Source organism: Balearica regulorum, chromosome 3 (assembly GCF_011004875.1).
Source record: "Balearica regulorum gibbericeps isolate bBalReg1 chromosome 3, bBalReg1.pri, whole genome shotgun sequence".
Classification (NCBI taxonomy): Eukaryota; Metazoa; Chordata; class Aves; order Gruiformes; family Gruidae; genus Balearica; species Balearica regulorum.
Genome location: NC_046186.1, coordinates 13,796,346 through 13,815,226, shown reverse-complemented (window position 1 = coordinate 13,815,226; position 18,881 = coordinate 13,796,346). Strand labels below are relative to the sequence as shown.

The window sequence follows — 18,881 nt, the reverse complement described above, 5'->3', positions numbered from 1 at the left end:
ACAATGTCTTGGTCATGTGAATCATTAGACAAGCACTAGGTATTACGGCTATTCAAGAGTATTTGAGAGTTTTCATGTCGCAAGAACATCTATGAATGTAGCACTGACGACGGCATTCTTTGCAGAGGCGACATCCAATGGCTTTGGGAGGCTTTCATCTTAATGGATGATGATGACGCGCTCTGCAATAACTTGTGGGGAAGCAATTGCTACCTCAGACTGTCACAGTCTGCATTCTGAGGAAATCTGCTTCCATTTCCATATGTGACACTGGGCAAGTCCCTCACCCCGTCTCACCTGAATGACAGTAAAAGTAATACCAGACTCTACCTTCAGGGAGAGTGTCAAGAGAAGTATTTTAGATTACAAACACTCAGCAGCTGCACAGCAGAGATCAGTACAACTACCAAGCAAGTTTACTGAGGGTATGCAGGAATAAATCTGCTGCTCTAAATCTGGCACCTTTTGTAACTGTTAACAGCTACCTCCAAATACTCAATCCACTTGAAAATGTGACTACTGCTATCTAATAGGTAGTGTATCAGGTCCTTGTTTAAGAAAAAAAAAAAAAATCCCAGGTCTGTGAGTGTTCATACTTATGTCCTTTCTAGTCCTACACAAAACATTTCACATGCCATTTCTGCTGGCTGAGACAGAACAGGGATAAATCACTCCAATACTGTCATGCTTTTGCCAAGTGCTCTCTGAACACGCACCTCCCTCCTGATTAAGGAAACCCTTTATAAACCTTTTTTACAATTTAACATGGAGTCGTGAGAGTATATATACATTACTTCTGACTAGCAAAGAAAACTCAGAAACGTACTGAAGTTTGGGTGCCTCTGAAGAAGACAACAGCATATCACACATCAAGTAATACTGTCCTGTTTCTTTTGATCTCCTTGGTAGTTGCAGGCTGTAAGGGTGAAAGAGAACTATGTGTAGCCAGAGAAATTTGCCTCGCACAGCTTTCCTTAATGAATCAATAACGACGAAAGGGCAAATGTTCAGTAGCCCTGAATACCAGTGCCTTACCCAGGTATTATGCCCAGGTGTGTATGTCCAAGCTTGCAACACAGTGGCTTTGTCAGGCTCCTTGTTAGGCCAAATTAAAGACCGCATGATTTTATAGGCTTTTTTTATACATATTTTTCTACTTTTCCAGACAGCGAATTCTTACAATGCCTTAAAATATTTGCTACGCAACTGGTCTGTATTGGGACCCAGTTCTAGTATCAGCACATCTTAATTCCCAAGTTTTTCAGTGAAATGATGTAATAAATTCTCAGTAACTACAAGTAATTTCAGGTTTCCATTTGCCTTGAGGCTTCTTGACATATGCCATTTCAGGGACAGAAGGGATCAGAGAAAAAAAAAGTAAATGTTGACAAAATAGCCCAAAGTAAGTGTCAGCCAAAACAGCGCAGATTTGTGCAGTCCTTCTGAAGGTTTGCACAGTATTTTCCATGTCTTTCTCAACTGTGTAAGACAAAGCAATAGATCTGGGGTTTTAACGAGTCTTTACCTAAGCAAAGTTAGTGCTCATAAATGGCAATGTTTCTCAGCGTACTGCTTTCCATTTCCTGTTCTGTGGGGGTTTTGGGTTTTGTCTGGTTGGGGTTTTTTTGACAATGAAAGTTACTTTAAAAGAGTTGTCTTGAGTGTTACCCTTCATTAATGTTCACATCCAGGGTACTATAAAAGATATAACACGCTACAGTAGAACTTTCCTAGAAGTTGATAGCTTTATTTCCACATACACACATATATACATATATGTACATATAAATTTTAGAAGGCTGCTGAGAAAATCTAGGTGACAATTTATAATGAATTAATAGGTGAGAATTTATAATGAATTAATAATTAATCAGAGAGTAGCCCACGTCCATCTCTAAGGTATGGACATATCAATATTTGTGTATATAAAAGCATTAAGGGAAAAGCGGAACACAAAAAGAATTACTCTAAAGGAGCAAATCATATGTAATTGTTTAAGCTGAGAAAGGTCCTTGATTGATGAGTATAAATAAATTGTTCACACATTCGGTGAGACACATATTAACTGTTCATGTCTCCTCACAAGCTGCAACCTGTTCAAGGCTACTGAAATGTGAGGGGGAAAAAATCCCAACCACCCACACATTTTTTGTCCAGCCAAATCATCCAAACAGCAATTAATAAAGCTCAGCATTTTCATAAGACTTCACATCTTCAAAGTACCGAGCACACATTAGCTAATCAATGAATTCCCCTGTCTTGAATCCAAAGTGCATTAGAGAAATGGAGGCCAAATCACGAAAGTTCAGGCAAGCCTGACCTCAAACATCTCACCAGCTGACTGCCATGGGGGCTGGCAAAAACCCCTGGCTCAGCACCGCTCTGCTTTATGGTGCGTGGTTCCTTCCACAGCTGACTCCAGCCGCTACCCCCCAGCCAAGTCGTATCTCATAGCAGGATACCTACAAGCCACCTTCAGCACCCCTACAGAGGATTCGCCGCCCAGGTGCCCTTTCTGCTCTCACCCCGAGCTGACCGAAGGCTCCACAGCAAAACTGCACCCAGCCACCTCTGCTGAGGGGAAAAGGTGGCCGGGAGTGAGCTCGGGGAACACAGAGTCTAGCAGAAGCTCACTGCCCTGGCTGGAACCATTTCAAAGCAGTTGCCACCTTTGGTCAGCCAACCCAACCAGCCTGGCCTCCACGGGCAGCACGGGTGGGCCAGCCCCCACCACCCTGCCACCTCCAGCAGCCCGGTGCTGCAGCCAGGCCTGCCCGGGGCTGCGGGCCAGCCCTGCTGTGCCCGGGACACCCGCCGGTGTCAGAACCGCACCGGGCACCCCAGCCAGTCTTCGTGGCTGCCTCAGGACACCGAAGGGTGGCGGAGCCTCTTAGCCTTGGCCACTGAAGTGCAACATGGAGGTCTGGTGGATCACTGCATGGGACCTGCAGGACCTCCCGGCACAGCTGGCCCAAAATGCCCCGCAGGCGTCTGGCGAAGGGGCGCACGGACTAACCCTGCCTGCCTCGGGGTTTATTCTCCCCTCCGAGGAGGAGGAGTCTCCATCGCCGCCGAGTTCCCTCCCTTCCCGCCATGCCTCCCGGAGCCGCCGGTTTTGAAGACCCCGGGCTCGCCCCCACCGTCGGCCGAGGCGGGTCGGGGAGGCGGCGCCCCGCCCGCGGCGCCCCGGCGGCCCCCGCCGCCGCACACAAAGCGGCCGCCCGCCGCCACCAGCCTTCCTGCGAGCGACGCCCAAGTCCCCGCCTCAACCTGCAGCCTATGAGCGAGGAGGCGCCGCCCCGAGCGGCGGCCGGATCGCGTTTGGGATCGGGATCGCACCCGCCGCCGCGCACCGCCGAGGAGAGCGCCGCGCTCCCGTCCTGTCGCGTCCCGTCCCGCGGCCGGCCCCGCCGCGGCCCCCGCGCCCGCGGGGAAAGGAGGCGAGAGAGCGGTGGGTGCCCCGCCGCTGGAGATATGCGTGGAGGCGCCGGGCGAGCGCCGCGCCGCCGCTCCTGCCGGCCCTCCGCAAGGTGTCGCCGTCGGCAGCGGAACGGCGGGCCGCGGCGGCTCCCGCCGAGTGTCGATGTCCAGTTCCGCGGGGCCGGGCCGGGCCGGGCCGCGCCGCGGTGGAGAGGTGTGCGCGGGGAGCGCGGGCCTGGCCGGCGGCCCGCCCGAGGGCCCACCCCGGCGGGCGCGCCAGGGGCAGCCCGAGGAGCGGCGCCGGTGCGCCAGCCCCGCTCGCCTGAGGGGAGGCGATCACTGCAGGATGATTATTACTAATTATTTCAAAGCCCAGAGTCGAAGGGACTCCCTCGTCCAGCCACTTCCTTTATGCCTCTTTTTTTTTTTTCTTTTTAATTTCCCCGGGTGCTTCCGCGGGAGATCGCGGCCGCGGGTGGGGAGAGCGGCGGCCCGGAGGCGACGTTTCCTCCGAGCTCGGGAGCCGGGTGGCGCGGGGAGGGGGCGACACAAAGGGGCAGCGGCCGCGGCGGGCTCCGCGGGCCGGCGCGCAGCGGGGGGCAGCCCCACACCCGCCTGGCCCCGGCCCCGGCCCCCGCGGCGGCCGCGCGCCCTCCCCGGTCCGCCCCCGGCGCTTTTGCACCGGGAGTGGGACCTCATTCTGCTCACAGAGAATAAAGAGCGAATGGGGCTTTTGGCGCCAAGTGCCAGGCACCTCCCTGCTTGTATGGAAATCGGGGAGGTGGGGTTAGTCTGCTCTCGCTTTCCTTTTTTTTTTTTTTTTTTTTGTATGCTCCCTTCCCCGGGTGTGTCACCTTTTTTTTTTTTTTTTTTGGGCGTTTTTTTTTTTTAATGCCTTTTTGGGGGGTTAATAATATCCAGCAGCTTCAAAGCCAGCCAGTGACAGTCATCTGTCTGCAAGCAAAGGGTGAATGCAGAGGCTTGGGCCAGCCGCGGGGGCCGGGCGGGCTGGCGCTCAGTAAAGTGCAACATACAAGATCATCTGCTTTTTTCTTTTTTTTCCTCCCCCCTTTTTTTTTCCCCCCCTTCCCCCCCGCCACTCCTCCCCCTTGCAACACCCACCACCATCACCAAGGAGGTAAGAAGAGGAAGCTGCAGGGTCTGGGCTGTAATAAGCAGGACAAAAACCCAATCAAATAAATACAATTCCACATCGCATTTGAGTTGCTAAACTAGGGAGGATGGGAAGGGAAAGGAAGCGCAGGGGTATTGCAGTGCGTGAATGGGTTTTTCATTGAGCAGAAGAAAATCCTGGAGGATATTTTTGTTTTGTTTTGGAGCTGTAGCACTGAGATCGCCTTGTGTTTTGTAGGTGCCTCTTTACTGCTTTGCATTTTTAACGGTTTAATGTGTTTCACGAGTAGAAAAATGTACAATACTGGAAGTGATCAGGGGGCGGGGCAGGGGGAGAGCAGCTGAGCCGGGCTCGTTTCTTTGCATTTCATCATAAGGCTTTTAATGGATTTTTTTCCCCCCTTTTGGTCTCCGTTTCAGCGTCAGCTGTTCTGAACCCAGCAGAACGATTTCCCTTCGCCTTACCCTAGCCGGGCTGAAGGGAGACGCTGAATGTCTCGTTTGGACTTAAAGTCTTTTTTTTTTTTTTTAATGTCTGATGCAACTGAGGTCTCGGAAGAGGAATGGGGCTGTGGTTGACTGGTCGTGGCTAGTGAGTGGGGGGTCCGGCCGAGGTAAGGGCAGCAGCGTGCATTTTCCGGAGGTGAGAGGGCTGGAAAGCTGGTGTGTTTGCAGGAGGTTTGATTGCATGAAGTGGCAGAATGCACAAAGTTGTTGTCCTTGCAACCTCTCCGTTGCTGTTGTCTTAAACTGGAAAAAGGAGGAGAAAAACTTCCCATACCTTCTTGGCAAATCAGGAGGCTTTGTTGGTGGCGCCGGCGTGGTTTTAATGCATTTTTGTGCGTGAGATTATTACATAAGGTTGATAATTTCTGTTGCTGCTGAATTTCCCCTCCTCCTCTCCCCCCACCCTTGTGTTTTGTGCGCATTTCCCTGGCTCGCTTTGAGTGAATGAACTGGCGATTTGCGAAGTTGCAAAGAGCCCCTCCGCCCCCTTTTTTGCATCCTTCTCTCTCCCCTTTGCACTGCTCCGCAGATGACAAAAGGAGTAAACTTCCTCTACTTTTGCTGGCATATTAAGAGGGCTTTCTGGAGAGATTACGGTATCAAAGCCTTGCATCTGTCTACAGTTACTCCGCTGTTTTGAGCGTTTGAAGCAGTTTGGGGAGAGCGGGCGGGTGCTATGTGCAAAAGCACAGAGGTGCTTTGCATCCTTGCTGTACCTTGCCGGCTGGTTTTGTGTCCTCACGGAGAGCTGAGGAAGGCGGAAGGCTTTGCATGTGGGAGAACTACCTGATCGCTTTGCTTTGAATATCTTGAGTCGGGAGGAAAGGTGTGTGACATGCATTTTTTCTCAACTTGCAAAAGGCTCCCTCTTTCTTGCTATTGATGATGGGATTGATTTTTTTTTTCTCCTTCGGTAAAGAGGAAGGGAGTCACATTCGTGTCTGTTTGTTTCTTCGTGGTTTAATTGTGGTGTTTTTTTTTTTTTTATTTTTGGTTTAGTTTTAGGTCTTGGGAGAACGTCTCTTCTTCCCCTTGGTGGAAATACCCATAAAACCTGTCTCTAAAACCATTGCCCGACCCAGGGATCAGCAAGAAGAGACCCGTAATGCCAGGAATGGTCAGTAAAAACCCAGACCTCGAGTTCGACTCTTTGCAGCCCTGTTTCTACCCGGACGAAGATGATTTTTATTTGTGCGGGCCGGACTCCGCTCCCCCCGGGGAGGACATCTGGAAAAAGTTTGAGCTGCTGCCCACCCCTCCTCTGTCTCCCAGCCGGGCCGGGCTCCAGGAGCACCCCCCGGGGGGGGGCCCGGTGCCGTGGGGAGGAGCGGCCCTGGGGGCCTGCCGCCCCGCTGACCCCCTGGACTGGGCGTCCGAGCTGCTCCTGCTGCCCCCCGAGGCCGACCTGTGGGGCGGCTCGGACGGAGGGGATTTCTTCGAGACGGGCCTCGGCGTGACCAACAACCTCAACTCCATCATCATCCAGGACTGCATGTGGAGCGGCTTCTCCGCCCGCGAGAAGCTGGAGCGGGCGGTCAGCGAGAAGCTGCAGGGCAAGGCGCTCACCGCCCCCGCCCCGCCGCCGCCCCCGGGGGCCGCCGCCGCGGGCAGCCCGGCCGCCGCCAGCGGCCGCACGGAGCTGGGCAGCGCCGTGCCCGAGTGCGTGGACCCGGCCGTGGTCTTCCCCTTCCCCGTCAACAAGCGGGAAACGGCGGCGGGCCGCGCCGGGGCGGCGGCGAGCGGCGAAGCTCCGCGGGGCGGCCGCCTGCAGCGCCCCGCCGGGGACAGCCGGGCCAGCAGCAGCTCCGGGGACGACACCCTCAGCGACTCGGGTAAGCGCTGCGGTACGCGGCCGCCCCGTCCGTGGCGGGAGTGTGGCGGATCGGCGGGCTGCCCGGGCACCAGGCGGGGGCGGCTGCGCCCCGGTTCGGTGCCCGTCGGCGGCATCGCCGTGCAGGGCCGGGCGGGGCGGGGCGCGGGCCGGCCGGCAGGCGGCAGCAGGCGCGGCGGCAGCGGCGGCGCGGCCGAGCCCCACGGGGGCAGCAGACCCGGGGGCGGCCGGCTCCGGGCCTCGGGCCGGGCAGCAGCAGCAGGCCCGGGGGAGCGGCGGGGCAGGAGACTCGCGGGGCAGCAGGCCCGGCCCGTGGGGCTGCGTGGTGCTGGGGACCCCCCCGGGGCTTCCTTCCCTTCTCCTGCCCCCTGTGGCTGGCGTGCCCCGTCCCAGCGGCCGTGCTGGAGGGGCTGGTGGGCAGAGCGGGCTGCCGCTGTCACCCTGGGGACGGGGTTCGCGGGGCACGGCCGTCTGTGGCTTTAGGCGTGATTTGGGAAGGCTGGAGCAGGCTGGTGACCCCTCAGAGCAGTGCTTGGTTCGCACTGACAGAACCTAAAATGCCCGGAAACATCTCCTGTCCATGCCTGCGGACAAGTCCACTTGGGCTGAAACATGGTTTTGCGTCTGTAGATGAGCTGGTCTGTATGACCATCGCCGTAAAGCTGGTGATCCGTCCCGGGTTTCAAAGCCTGCTGTCCCTTTAATGTCTGGTTTGACAGCTTTGGGTGAGGAAGCACTTCCAACAGCTGTCTTCTTGGCAGTGCACCAAGCGCCGGCTTAAAGGGTCCCCGGCTGGAGCAGCTTCACCTTCTGCCTCAGAACAAACCCAGCAATTGTTTCGTTTTCCGGCTGCTTTCCTACCGAGCAAGGGCTGTGTTGTGGCACTGTGCATGCCTTTTGTACCACAGCTCTGCAATTCCATTCAAAATACATACATTCTGTCTAAAAACTTTTTCCTGCCGCTACGGTTATGTGGGTGGGAGCCCTGCTTTGGTTGAAAATTAGAAGTGGTTTGGGTTTTGTTTTTTTTTTAAGTCACTAAACTTTCAGAAATAGCTGTTCTTCAGTCATTTCATGTATATTAGATACTTTTCTAGATCTATATCTTGACTACAGATGGTGGGCACACCCTGGTTTTGCCATCACTTATTTCATTGCTGCTTTTACTGTACATATTTTGTCAATAAATACATCTGGGTTGATACTTGCTAGGAGTATTTTCTGTGAGAATAACATCTATTTTGGTTTTCATTTTCTATTACCAAAAGATGATGAAGATGAGGAGGAAGAGGATGAAGAAGAAGAAATAGATGTTGTGACAGTGGAGAAAAGACGCTCCTCCTCCAACAAGGCTGTTACCACCCTTACTATTACAGTGCGTCCTAAAAATACCACTTTTCCCTCAGTCAGGACACAGCAGAATGAACTGATTTTAAAGCGTTGCGCACCAATTCACCAGCAGCATAACTATGCTGCTCCTTCTCCGTACATGGAGAGTGAAGATGCTCCACCACAGAAAAAGTTAAAAACCGAGGTGCCCCGTCCAGTAAAACCCATGATCCAACCAAAGTCTAAGAGTTCAAGTCCTCGAAACTCTGATTCAGAGGATAGCGAACGTCGACGCAACCATAATATCCTGGAGCGTCAACGGCGTAATGATCTACGGTCAAGTTTCCTCACATTAAGGGACCATGTTCCAGAACTGGTTAAAAATGAGAAAGCTGCAAAAGTTGTGATCTTGAAAAAAGCCACTGAATACGTTCATTCCCTTCAGGCAGAGGAGCAGAAGTTATTGCTAGAAAAGGAAAAATTGCAAGCCAGACAACAACAATTGCTAAAGAAAATAGAATACAAGCGGACTTGCTAAACTTTGTTTTGTTTTGTTTTGTTTTGGCTGACCAGGACAGTCATTGCCATTTTGCACATTTTTGATTCTTTAAAAAAAATTGTGTTTTTTGACGTTAAGAATGTTGGTTTTACTTTCAATCCAGTCCCTGAAGTAATTGACAAACTATATTATCCGGGTACGGAGCAAATGGATGTTCTTGCAAGGAGTTTATTGCAAGACTACCAAACAACAATGGACTGCCTTTGTTTTTCTTCTTAAGAACTGTAGATGGTGGGGATTTTTTTTTTTTTTAAATTGTTGTGAGCATTTGGAGCTGCTGATGACATCTAGTTGAGTTTTAAAACATTCATTCCTAAGTTTTATGGTGCTTATGTTCTAACAGATGTTACTTTAGGGGTTGGCATTTGTACCCCTGTGGGAATTTTCTGTAAATACCATCTACACACTTGCCTTTTGTACATGTCTTGGGTTATGAGAGGTGGCTTTTGCTACCAGTATTAGACTGGAAGTTCATACCTAAGTACTGTAATACCTCAATGTTTGAGGAGCATGTTTTTGTATACAAATATATTGTTAATCTCTGTTATGTACTGTACTAATTCTTACATTGCCTGTATACTTTAGTATGATGCTGATACATAACTAAATTTGATACTTATATTTTCGTATGAAAATGAGTTGTGAAAGTTTTGAGTAGATATTACTTTATCACTTTTTTGAACTAAGAAACTTTTGTAAAGAAATTTACTATATATGCCTTTTGCTAGCCTGTTTCTTCCAGTTAATGTATTTGTTAATGTTTGGTGCATAGAACTGGGTAACTGCAAAGTTCTGTGTTTAATTTCTTCCAACGATGTACATTTAGTGCTGCGTCTTATAGCACTTTGAAATACCTCATGTTTATGAAAATAAATAGCAATTACATGATGTGCCATTTACTATTTTTCTTTTAACTGAAGTTCTTTTAAGTAAAATCTTTAACTTCACAACGTTCATGAAATACAAAAACTAAGGGACTGGCTTCACTGTGGTAGGCAGGTGGAGAAGTAAATGATGGTGGTACACTTTGCTACAGCATGGAAAATGAAATATTTGTAGTAAACAAAGATCTTACTTGACTGCTGCTCTTAGTTGCAATACAAAAGGCTTATCTGTAAACCGGTCCATCATTGCATAGGAGAATTAATGTTCTTGCTTGTAGCTGAAGATTCTGTTTGTTACTGCTTGTACTAAGTTAGTAAAATTACAAATTCCAGGATAGATACAGTTCTGAGGTAACAGAGAGCTGTGAAACATGCGTCAAATGGCATGTAGTCTGAACAATGAAACTTGGCAGGTGGTTGTCTAAAGAGGTGTGATGGCATTTGCTGTGACAGGAGCAAAACATGTAAGTCTGTGAAATATGTTTGGTTATTTTGGTAAGCTTCCTGAGACCAAGGAGTTGTTTCATTTTCTAGTCTGTGCAGGTATTTTTGACATTGTTTTTCCCCACATTGAAAAATAAGATATGGATTAATGACCAAGTGGCCAGTAAGTAGTTTAAGGATCAACTTGCAAGGGACATCTGCCCCTACTTTAGCCACGAAGGAAGTAATTGCTTGTGATGGAGGTACAGAACATCTCATATTTGCCATGAAGTAACAGGGTCAAAGCAGTATGGGGGCAAAATCGCCACAGTTATGGATGTGCCATATGTCCATGCCCTGCAGTAGCTTGTTTGTGTGTACCCATAACCTGTGCATTCTTGGGCCCCAGCCAGCTCCTGTACCAAGAACACTGGGAATTGAACCTACTAATCATTCAGTGCGGTAAATCCAGATCCTCAACAAGCACAAATTGGTGTAACACTGTTCAGATTCAGCTAGGCCTATGCAAGGTTATGTCACTTGAAGAATTGGCCTGAACAGGCTTAATATCTTCTAAATTCAGACTTGAGGACCACAATCATTCCAAAACCAGAATCATTGTTTTCATTCCCTTGATGTGGACTTGATCATAGTTCTTCCACTTTCCCAGTACAGTGAAAAAAACAGTAAAAGACAAAGCCTGAGCAGATAAAAATTGGTGTGGACAATCATAGAGTACATTTAATTTTACAGCAATTTTACAATATAATTTTACAACAAACTATTTTCAAACCCCATTATATCAGTTGAACTGCTGTTCTGTTTTCAAACAAGGTACAACTCACGTGAGTCTTCCTGAAGGAGAAGGAAAGCTTTTCAAACATCCATTGTATTGTCTTTCTAACCTGTGCCTGCTTGACTTCCACAAGGGCTTCTTAACATGAATTTACAGTTAGACTTAGTATAATATTTAAAAAAAAAAAAAAAGTTACAGCTGTATACTGGCCAAATACTTTCCTACCAGATGCAAATCATATTCCGAACAAAAGTAAATCACAGAATGATCTGTCACCATCTCCTTACAGTCTAGGAATGTACTGTCTAAGGATTGAACATGCAAAATTGAACAGAGATTCCCCTTGCCTCCCCTCCCCTCCCCTCCCCTCCCCTCCCCTCCCCTCCCCTCCCCTCCCCTCCCCTCCCCTCCCCTCCCTTCCCTTCCCTTCCCTTCCCTTCCCTTCCCTTCCCTTCCCTTCCCTTCCCTTCCCTTCCCTTCCCTTCCCTTCCCTTCCCTTCCCTTCCCTTCCCTTCCCTTCCCTTCCCTTCCCTTCCCTTCCCTTCCCTTCCCTTCCCCTTCCCTTCCCCTTCCCCTTCCCTTCCCTTCCCTTCCCTTCCCTTCCCTTCCCTTCCCTTCCCTTCCCTTCCCTTCCCTTCCCTTCCCTTCCCTTCCCTTCCCTTCCCCTTCCCTTACCTTCCCTTACCTTCCCTTCACCTTCCCTTCACCTTCCCTTACCTTCCCTTACCTTCCCTTCACCTTCCCTTCCCTTCCCTTCCCTTCCCTTCCCTTCCCTTCCCTTCCCTTCCCTTCCCTTCCCTTCCCTTCCCTTCCCTTCCTCTCATGGAGAACATCAGCTCCAAATTCTCCATTCAGCACAGTGCCAAATTCTAGGTCAGATCGGGTTGTTCAGGGTCACGTGCAGCCAAGGTTTGAATGTCTTCAAGGATGGAGATTCCACAGCCTCTCCGGATAGCACATTTCATTTTTTTGACTACCATGACTGACAAATTTTCCTACTATCTTTGGAATTTTCCTTGTTGCAACCCCTGTCCATTGCCTACCTTCTTGTGTTTAACCTCCCAGAAGAGTCTGGATCCACCTTCTCTGTAACCTCCCATTAGGTAGTTGAAGACAGCAATTACTTCTTGCTCTTCTAGCGACAACCCAGTTCTGATTTCTTGTGGTAGCCAAGCATTTAAAGTATAATGAAGGTGTCAAATAGTCAGATTTGTTTGGATATTCAACACAAATCCCATTTGAAAGCCTTTTTCAGTGTGGGAGCCTTGGCCTGATCATTTTGGATTCAGTGATGAATGTCCAACTGATGTCAATGCCCCATACAGTTCAGAAATGCTCCCATATACTGTAGTTTGCTGCTGTATGCTGTACTGCCAGTACTTTGGGGTTGTCTTTTTTTTTTTTTCCCCCCTTCTTTTAAATAACTTTCAGGAGTTAATAGGTTTGTTTTCATATTGTTGCTGTAGGGAGCAAGTTGTCAAGGACAAAGGTGTTTGTAAACAAAAATCTCAGTTGTAGGATGTTATTAACTTACAATTGTTAAATAGAAGCTAGTGGGTTTTGATTCTTTTGTATTTACATGATAAAAAGAATTGAGAGGTGCAGGAAAGATACCTTTTGAAAAGAAGAGGTAAACAATTCATTTAGTAGTAATCTTCTGAAGAATCAGTACCCAGAAGGGTACACAGAGAAGGACGTACAGACATAGCAACAAGAGTAACAGATCCTTCTGCATGCGTATCTAGAGTGAAGAGCCCATAAGGACTCAGCCAAATAATGAATTGAGATACTATTCTTTTTTTTAATATGCATACCTACATTTGCATAATAAATGCAAACATATCTGTCTGGAGAATCTGTTAGAAAACGTGGCAAGTACCTAATAACTGCTTATTAAAAAGTGGGTATTGCCACTTCCTGAAGGTAAAACTGAATTAGATTGATTGCAATCTTATCTGATCTGCTATAAAAATTCCCAAGTTCTTTTTCGTACAAGGCAGAATCTGCTGATGGAATCAGATGGTTTCCTTCCAAATCACATATCCCAGAGGATGGTCTCCTTCCACTTTTCTGTTTGCTTTCTTAAAAATACCACTAAGAACACAAGGGACTTGAAACACCAAAATGAAAGGATTCCTCCATAAACTAGTATAAGCAAAACACCAGCGGGAGAGCTTAAAAAGGTGAAATGTGTTAATGATGTCATTACCACTAGGTCACCTGTTGCCATGAGTGTGAAGCAAAGTGCATTTCTTAAACCCCAAGCTACTGTTATAGCAACTTATCACCAGGTCTTGGCAGGACTGCACGAGATTTCATGATGTGTATAATATGCAGAGGGCATATTTGCTCCTGGTAAGTATACTGATAAACCAAGCTAGAATTAAATGACTTTAAAAGGATCCCATTCTCAAGCCTGAATTTCCTGGCTTGTGGCTGGTTTAAATCAGGAGATTTATTTAAAGTTTTAAGTTTAAGATCATGAGTTTAATGACCTTTAAATGTATGATGTTATCAGACTCTCAGCAAATGTTTTGTGATTTATACTTGTGTTCCCTTCTTTTCTTTGTGTCCATTTCCCCTTTCCTTTTTCCCTTTCCTCTTTCTCTTCCCTTTTATACCTAACCTATGTGTGGTGCCTCTTCTCTCAGGAACCCAAAGCCATCAAACTTAAAGGGATTTGAGGTACCACAACAACGCCTTTAAAGTAAGCAGGGATTCCAGTAGAAACAGGAGATATGCAGCACTTCCAGAAATCTCACAGGAAAGTAATGGTGCAAAACGTGGAAGAGCAGCTGGTTGTAGGGCCAGCACAGCAGTTTTTGCCCCAGCACTTCTGGCTAGTACGGGATCATTGATAAGCAGAGCACCAGCTTGCCTCAGCAATTGCCTGAATCCAGAGCCCCTGGTCTGTGCCCAGACAAGCTTTCGCTTCTGCTCGACTACCTTTTCCAACCTAGGCAGCTAGTTTTTGCTGCCTATCTGCTTGTGCTCACCCTGCAAGGAGGCTTGGCCACAGTAAAGCGGGCATTTTGCTGTTAGGTTGCATGAGGCGATAATTTCCCCTGCCTGCAGATGTGAGATTCCCATCCAGCTTTGTGCCCTTTCTGGTCAGGTCCTTCTTTCAGTGAAGTTAGATACATATTTGAGCAACAGTTGACTCAGAGAAGATAAAATGAATTCTTGATCTCTGAGCTGTAAAGATTCCTTGTATGTATGGTGTATGTATAGATTGACAGACATTCTGCATGAACATAAGGGATTCCATATGTGTTGATTCATGAACCCTGCTAAATAAAACCAAGTGTATATTTTAACAGAGGAGGTAACAAGACTGTCCACTTGGTCCTCTGAAGAAAAAGCAAACAAAGGTATTTTGTTTCCTGTATTTCTGATCACAATATGAAACGCCTAAATAATACAGAAATGGGAAAAAAAATGTACCTACAAAGTAAGTACGATTAATGGCAAGTCTGCTTTCTATCTTCTGTAGTGCATGCATTTAGGGAGAGGAACTGTCTTCTATGTTATCTGTCTGAAGTGAGGTTAGAGTGTGTTCCTGTGAGTTGCTATATCAATCATTACAAAATTATGACAAGAGTCCTCTTGTCCAAAAGAACAGTGTCTAACAGCTAAATACAGTGTAGTTTTGTATTGGAGGTAGGATGAATCATGTTTGCTACATCTGTTTAGTTACACCTCGAAATCTCTAAGCGTTGCAAGCATTACACAGTTTGAAGCACCTAGCTGCTTAGCTTCCTCATTCTCCTTATGGGGCCAGCAGAGAGGCACAGGCTCTTCCCAGAGGACGTTCAGAACGTCCGCACTGGGCTCTTACTGGAACAGCCCAAGCACTGCTCTGTACCGTGGGGAGAGAGTGATTGCAACGAGAAAGGGGCAATTACGTGAACTGTGTTAAGCACTTCTTCATTGCTGCTGGGTACCATCAGCAAGTTGCTTGATCCATAGTTGGTCTTACTTACCAGATGAAATTTAAAGCAATGATTTGGAGAAAACTGCAGGTTAATAGATTTATTTCTTAGAATAAAACAGATGAATATGGAATATATAGTTAATTTAATTGGCATAGTAATTTTAGTTGCAATTAAATAAAATATTTCAATGGCACTTACCTCCATTTTACTTCCTAAAACCATCAAAAATGAGTATGTAGTGTTTTAGCATTCAAAGATTTTGCCTCCTCATAGAACAAAGCAGTGTATGTGTGTAACAAATTAGAATATTATTTGGATCGGTATATTTAGTATCTGTATACTAATAGCTTTTTTCTTGTGCAATACATGGCAATTACATTTCTTTACCTTGTTTCTTCAGTATGACATAGACTTAATAATAACTACATTGTAATTAATACTATAATTAATTAATTTTAATAAGTAATAGATATTGCAATTCATTATGTAGGAGAAGAGGGAACTATCCAATATCATATATAGAGTTCAGTGGTGGCTAGTAGCTGGGAATCCTCATAAAACATTTTTAAAACCACTTAGATAATTTCTTTCTTTTAAATTCCTAAGATCAATCTTAAAATAACCTTAAAATATGGTTATGAATTTCCTTTTTAATCTAAAAATTATCTCTGTCTTCTAAAATTGTCATTAGATTGGGCACTTTATTGATATTCTTTTTGGAGCAAATGTTTGGAAAGGAACAATGTCAAAGAAAGAAAATCACACTGCCTTTGATATTTGCATCCTTGGAGTTACATGCCAGTGTCTTTAAGGTAGAAATTCATCTGTAGACTGTGTGTGGGGTTGTGAGATAAACATTTATGTGATATGAGGAATGTGAAGGAAAAAAAATGGAAAAAAAAGGTGCAAATGAAAAACACTTCATTATTTTCCCCACAAATGTAAAGTAACTAACAATGCAAATGAGGAGATGAAACCAGACCTAATAGCCAGTGGTGATGCTTGAGTGTATTCTTGCAGGTGTTCCACACCACGTATTAAACTGTATGTTTTATTGAATCATAGAATCATAGAATGGTTTGGGTTGGAAAGGACCTTTAAAGGTCATCTGGTCCAACCCTCCTGCAGTGAGCATCTTCAACTACATCAGGCTGATCAGAGCCCTGTGTAACCTGACCTCGAATGTTTCCAGGGATGTGGCATCTACTGCCTCTCTGGGCAACCTATGCCAGTGCTTCACCACTCATTGTAAAAAATTTCTTCCTTATATCTAGTCTGAATCTACCCTCTTTTAGTTTAAAACTATTACCCCTTGTCCTTTTGCAACAGGCCCTGTTAAAAAGTTTGTCCCTACCTTTCTTATAAGCCCCCTTTAAGTATTGAAAGGCCACAATAAGGTCTCCCCGGAACCTTCTCTTCTCCAGGCTGAACAACCCCAACTGTCTCAGCTCATCTCCATAGGAGAGGTGCTCCAGCCCTCTGATCAGCTTCCTGGCCCTCCTCTGGACTCTCTCCAACAGGTCCATGTCTTTCCTGTGCTAAGGACGCCAGAGCTGGACGCAGTACTCCAGGTGGGCTCTCACGAGAGCGGAGTAGAGGGGCAGGATCACCTCCCTTGACCTGCTGGTCACGCTGCTTTTGATGCAGCCCAGGACACGGTTGGCTTTCTGGGCTGCAAGTGCATGTTGCCAGGTCATGTTGAGCTTTTCATCCACCAGTACTCCCAAGTCCTTCTCCTCAGGGCTGCTCTCAATCCCTTCATCCCCCAGCCTGTATTGATACCGGGGGTTGCCCCGACTCATGTGCAGGACCTTGCACTTGGCCTTGTTGAACCTCATGAGGTTCATGCAGGCCCGCTTCGCAAGCCTGTGCAAGTCCCTCTGTATGGCATCCCATCCCTCAGGCATGTCAACCACATCACTCAGCTCGGTGTCATCTCCAAAATGACTGTCCTACAAAGCAGCATGTGCAATTTCTGTATTTTTTGTGGGGTGTATCATACAGTCTTTCTACCCATCAGCTAGTTCCAGCTGACACCCATAAAGTGTTAATGTCTTAGATGCGATCGGAGCATGTCTACAGGATTTTGCACTACTGGTGAGATGGCAGTTGTCTGTCTCAGTTCACGAATATTACAAAGCTTTGGCTTCCACTACGTATGTCTCTGAGCAGTTCATTATATTCAGAACTTCAGCAGTATTTTGGCCACTTTACAAATGTGATCAGTGAAAAGTCAGGAGACTTTGGAGTTAGTAGCAGTTGATAGGATCAAGAAAGTCACAATTATTTAAACATAGACATAGATGTGACAGCATGTAATACTCAAATCTACAAAGTTTACTAATGCCAAATGGTTTTGATAAATGTTTGTCCTGTGAAACCAAAAGGAGTTTAGGCACTTCCACAGCATCTGTGAATTTGGTCCTAAAGAGCTAGAAAATATTTAGATTCCTATATCAGGTGCTGAAATGAGACTGGTGATTTCTAACAGCCTCTCCCTGAAAGTGACAATGCTCTTTTATTTTTTATTTTTTAAGAGATATTTAGAGGCTCATGTTTGATATTCCTCCACTCTTAGAAATTTGGAACATGTTTGGTTGATCTCTTTAGAATTGCACGTACTCATAAGTAAGAATTAGAAAATTCTTGATGTAAACCAGAATCTAACAGAGATGCAAAGATAGTCAGTTTTATCTAGAAACCTGGTCATCAAAAATATACTGTAAACTGTTTTTCTGAGGACTTTTGTTTCTAATTTTTTTCTACAATCATTACTTTTGGTCAGGGTTCCCAGGCACCATTCCTGAGTCACATCCTCAATAATTATGATATTAGAAACATTTCTCTAAAAGCTCCACTTCAGGCCAAACAAGCCTCGATAAACCACAATGATGTGCTTCAAATCCAATGTGTTATTTCTTGCATAAGTGGAATAGGAACATAGGTGTACAAGATAACATTGGACATATCATAGTGTTGTGAACTTTTATATTTATGAAGACTTGTTTCAAACGTATGTTTATGCTGGTAATGAAGCTATGTAATGATGCAATGTACTTCAATAATTTCTATTATCTTCAGCCTTTAAACATTTTCATGCTGATCTGTTTTATTACTTCTTGTCTTTCCTTTTGCCTCTCTCAGCTAAGTAGCCGTGCAGGAGACAAGGGGAATTCATCTGACCAGATATCAACTCTTTTTAGTCAGTAAAGAAAACAAGTATTTTTAGTGCACAATTAATTCCATCCTTAAATAAATATTTAAAATAACACAAATTAATCTTACCCTAGAAGTACTCATTTTTCTGTGTTGATTATAGAGAAGCCTTGGGTGACCAAATACATGTACCAACATTGTAGATGTCTAATATGAGGTTCAGCTTAAGAGACCTAAATCTGGATGTCTGTTTGTAGATATCTAACTGAAAGCTTGATATCTAGGTGCTATTATAGTCAGTGAAGTCTGGAGAGTGATCCAGTGTAGATGTCTGTTTTAGGATAAACTGAATTAGTTCTCTACCTCCAGTTCGCTGTATTGATTAGCTCTCCATTGGCTATAAGAGGAACTTCAGGTATATAGAGAACAAGTAAACACCTATGCATTAACACCTAACTTCAGTGCCTTAAATTACTAGTTGAGTCCTACTACTCCTGTCTTCCGCTCGTTTTATTTCCCTTATACATCTAAAGGTTTTTCTTGAACTAGTCAAGTAATCTTAAACCTGGTTCTGTCTAGTTCATCTTTTCTGCAACACTTAGATACTTTTTGCTTTGGTTGTTTATAATGGTATCTCCATAACTTTAGCATCTTTGCATTTCTTTTATCACACATCCTCCTTATCATCAATGTATAGTTATATTCATCATTGCCAGAAAATTGCTTGCATTACTGATAACATTTCCTAAAACATCTCTCGTGTTACCATATTGCATGGTGGGCAGGACCTTATTTTCTCTTTCTCACACCTACACAGAGCTAATTTACGGGGCATGTTGATACATTTCAGATGTTGATATACTTACGTTTTAAATTAAATTAAATGATAGCACATATCACATTCTTT

General features: G+C 46.0%; 1 protein-coding gene across 5 annotated transcripts; it reads left to right on the top strand.

Moving 5' to 3' along the window:
- Positions 1 to 3,249: 3,249 nt before the first annotated feature.
- On the top strand, positions 3,250 to 9,668 carry MYCN (MYCN proto-oncogene, bHLH transcription factor). 5 transcript variants are annotated; one of them, XM_075750585.1, is made up of 3 exons: positions 3,250 to 3,451; positions 6,061 to 6,893; positions 8,161 to 9,668. In XM_075750585.1, exons 2-3 carry the CDS (start codon positions 6,167 to 6,169, stop codon positions 8,757 to 8,759), a joined length of 1,326 nt encoding a protein of 441 aa, XP_075606700.1. In that variant the 5' UTR covers positions 3,250 to 3,451; positions 6,061 to 6,166; the 3' UTR covers positions 8,760 to 9,668. The 5 variants fall into 5 exon arrangements, with proteins under 5 accessions (XP_075606700.1, XP_075606702.1, XP_075606703.1 ...); XM_075750587.1 differs by lacking the exon at positions 3,250 to 3,451 and adding an exon at positions 4,317 to 4,558; XM_075750588.1 differs by lacking the exon at positions 3,250 to 3,451 and adding an exon at positions 4,565 to 4,788.
- Positions 9,669 to 18,881: the final 9,213 nt, after the last annotated feature.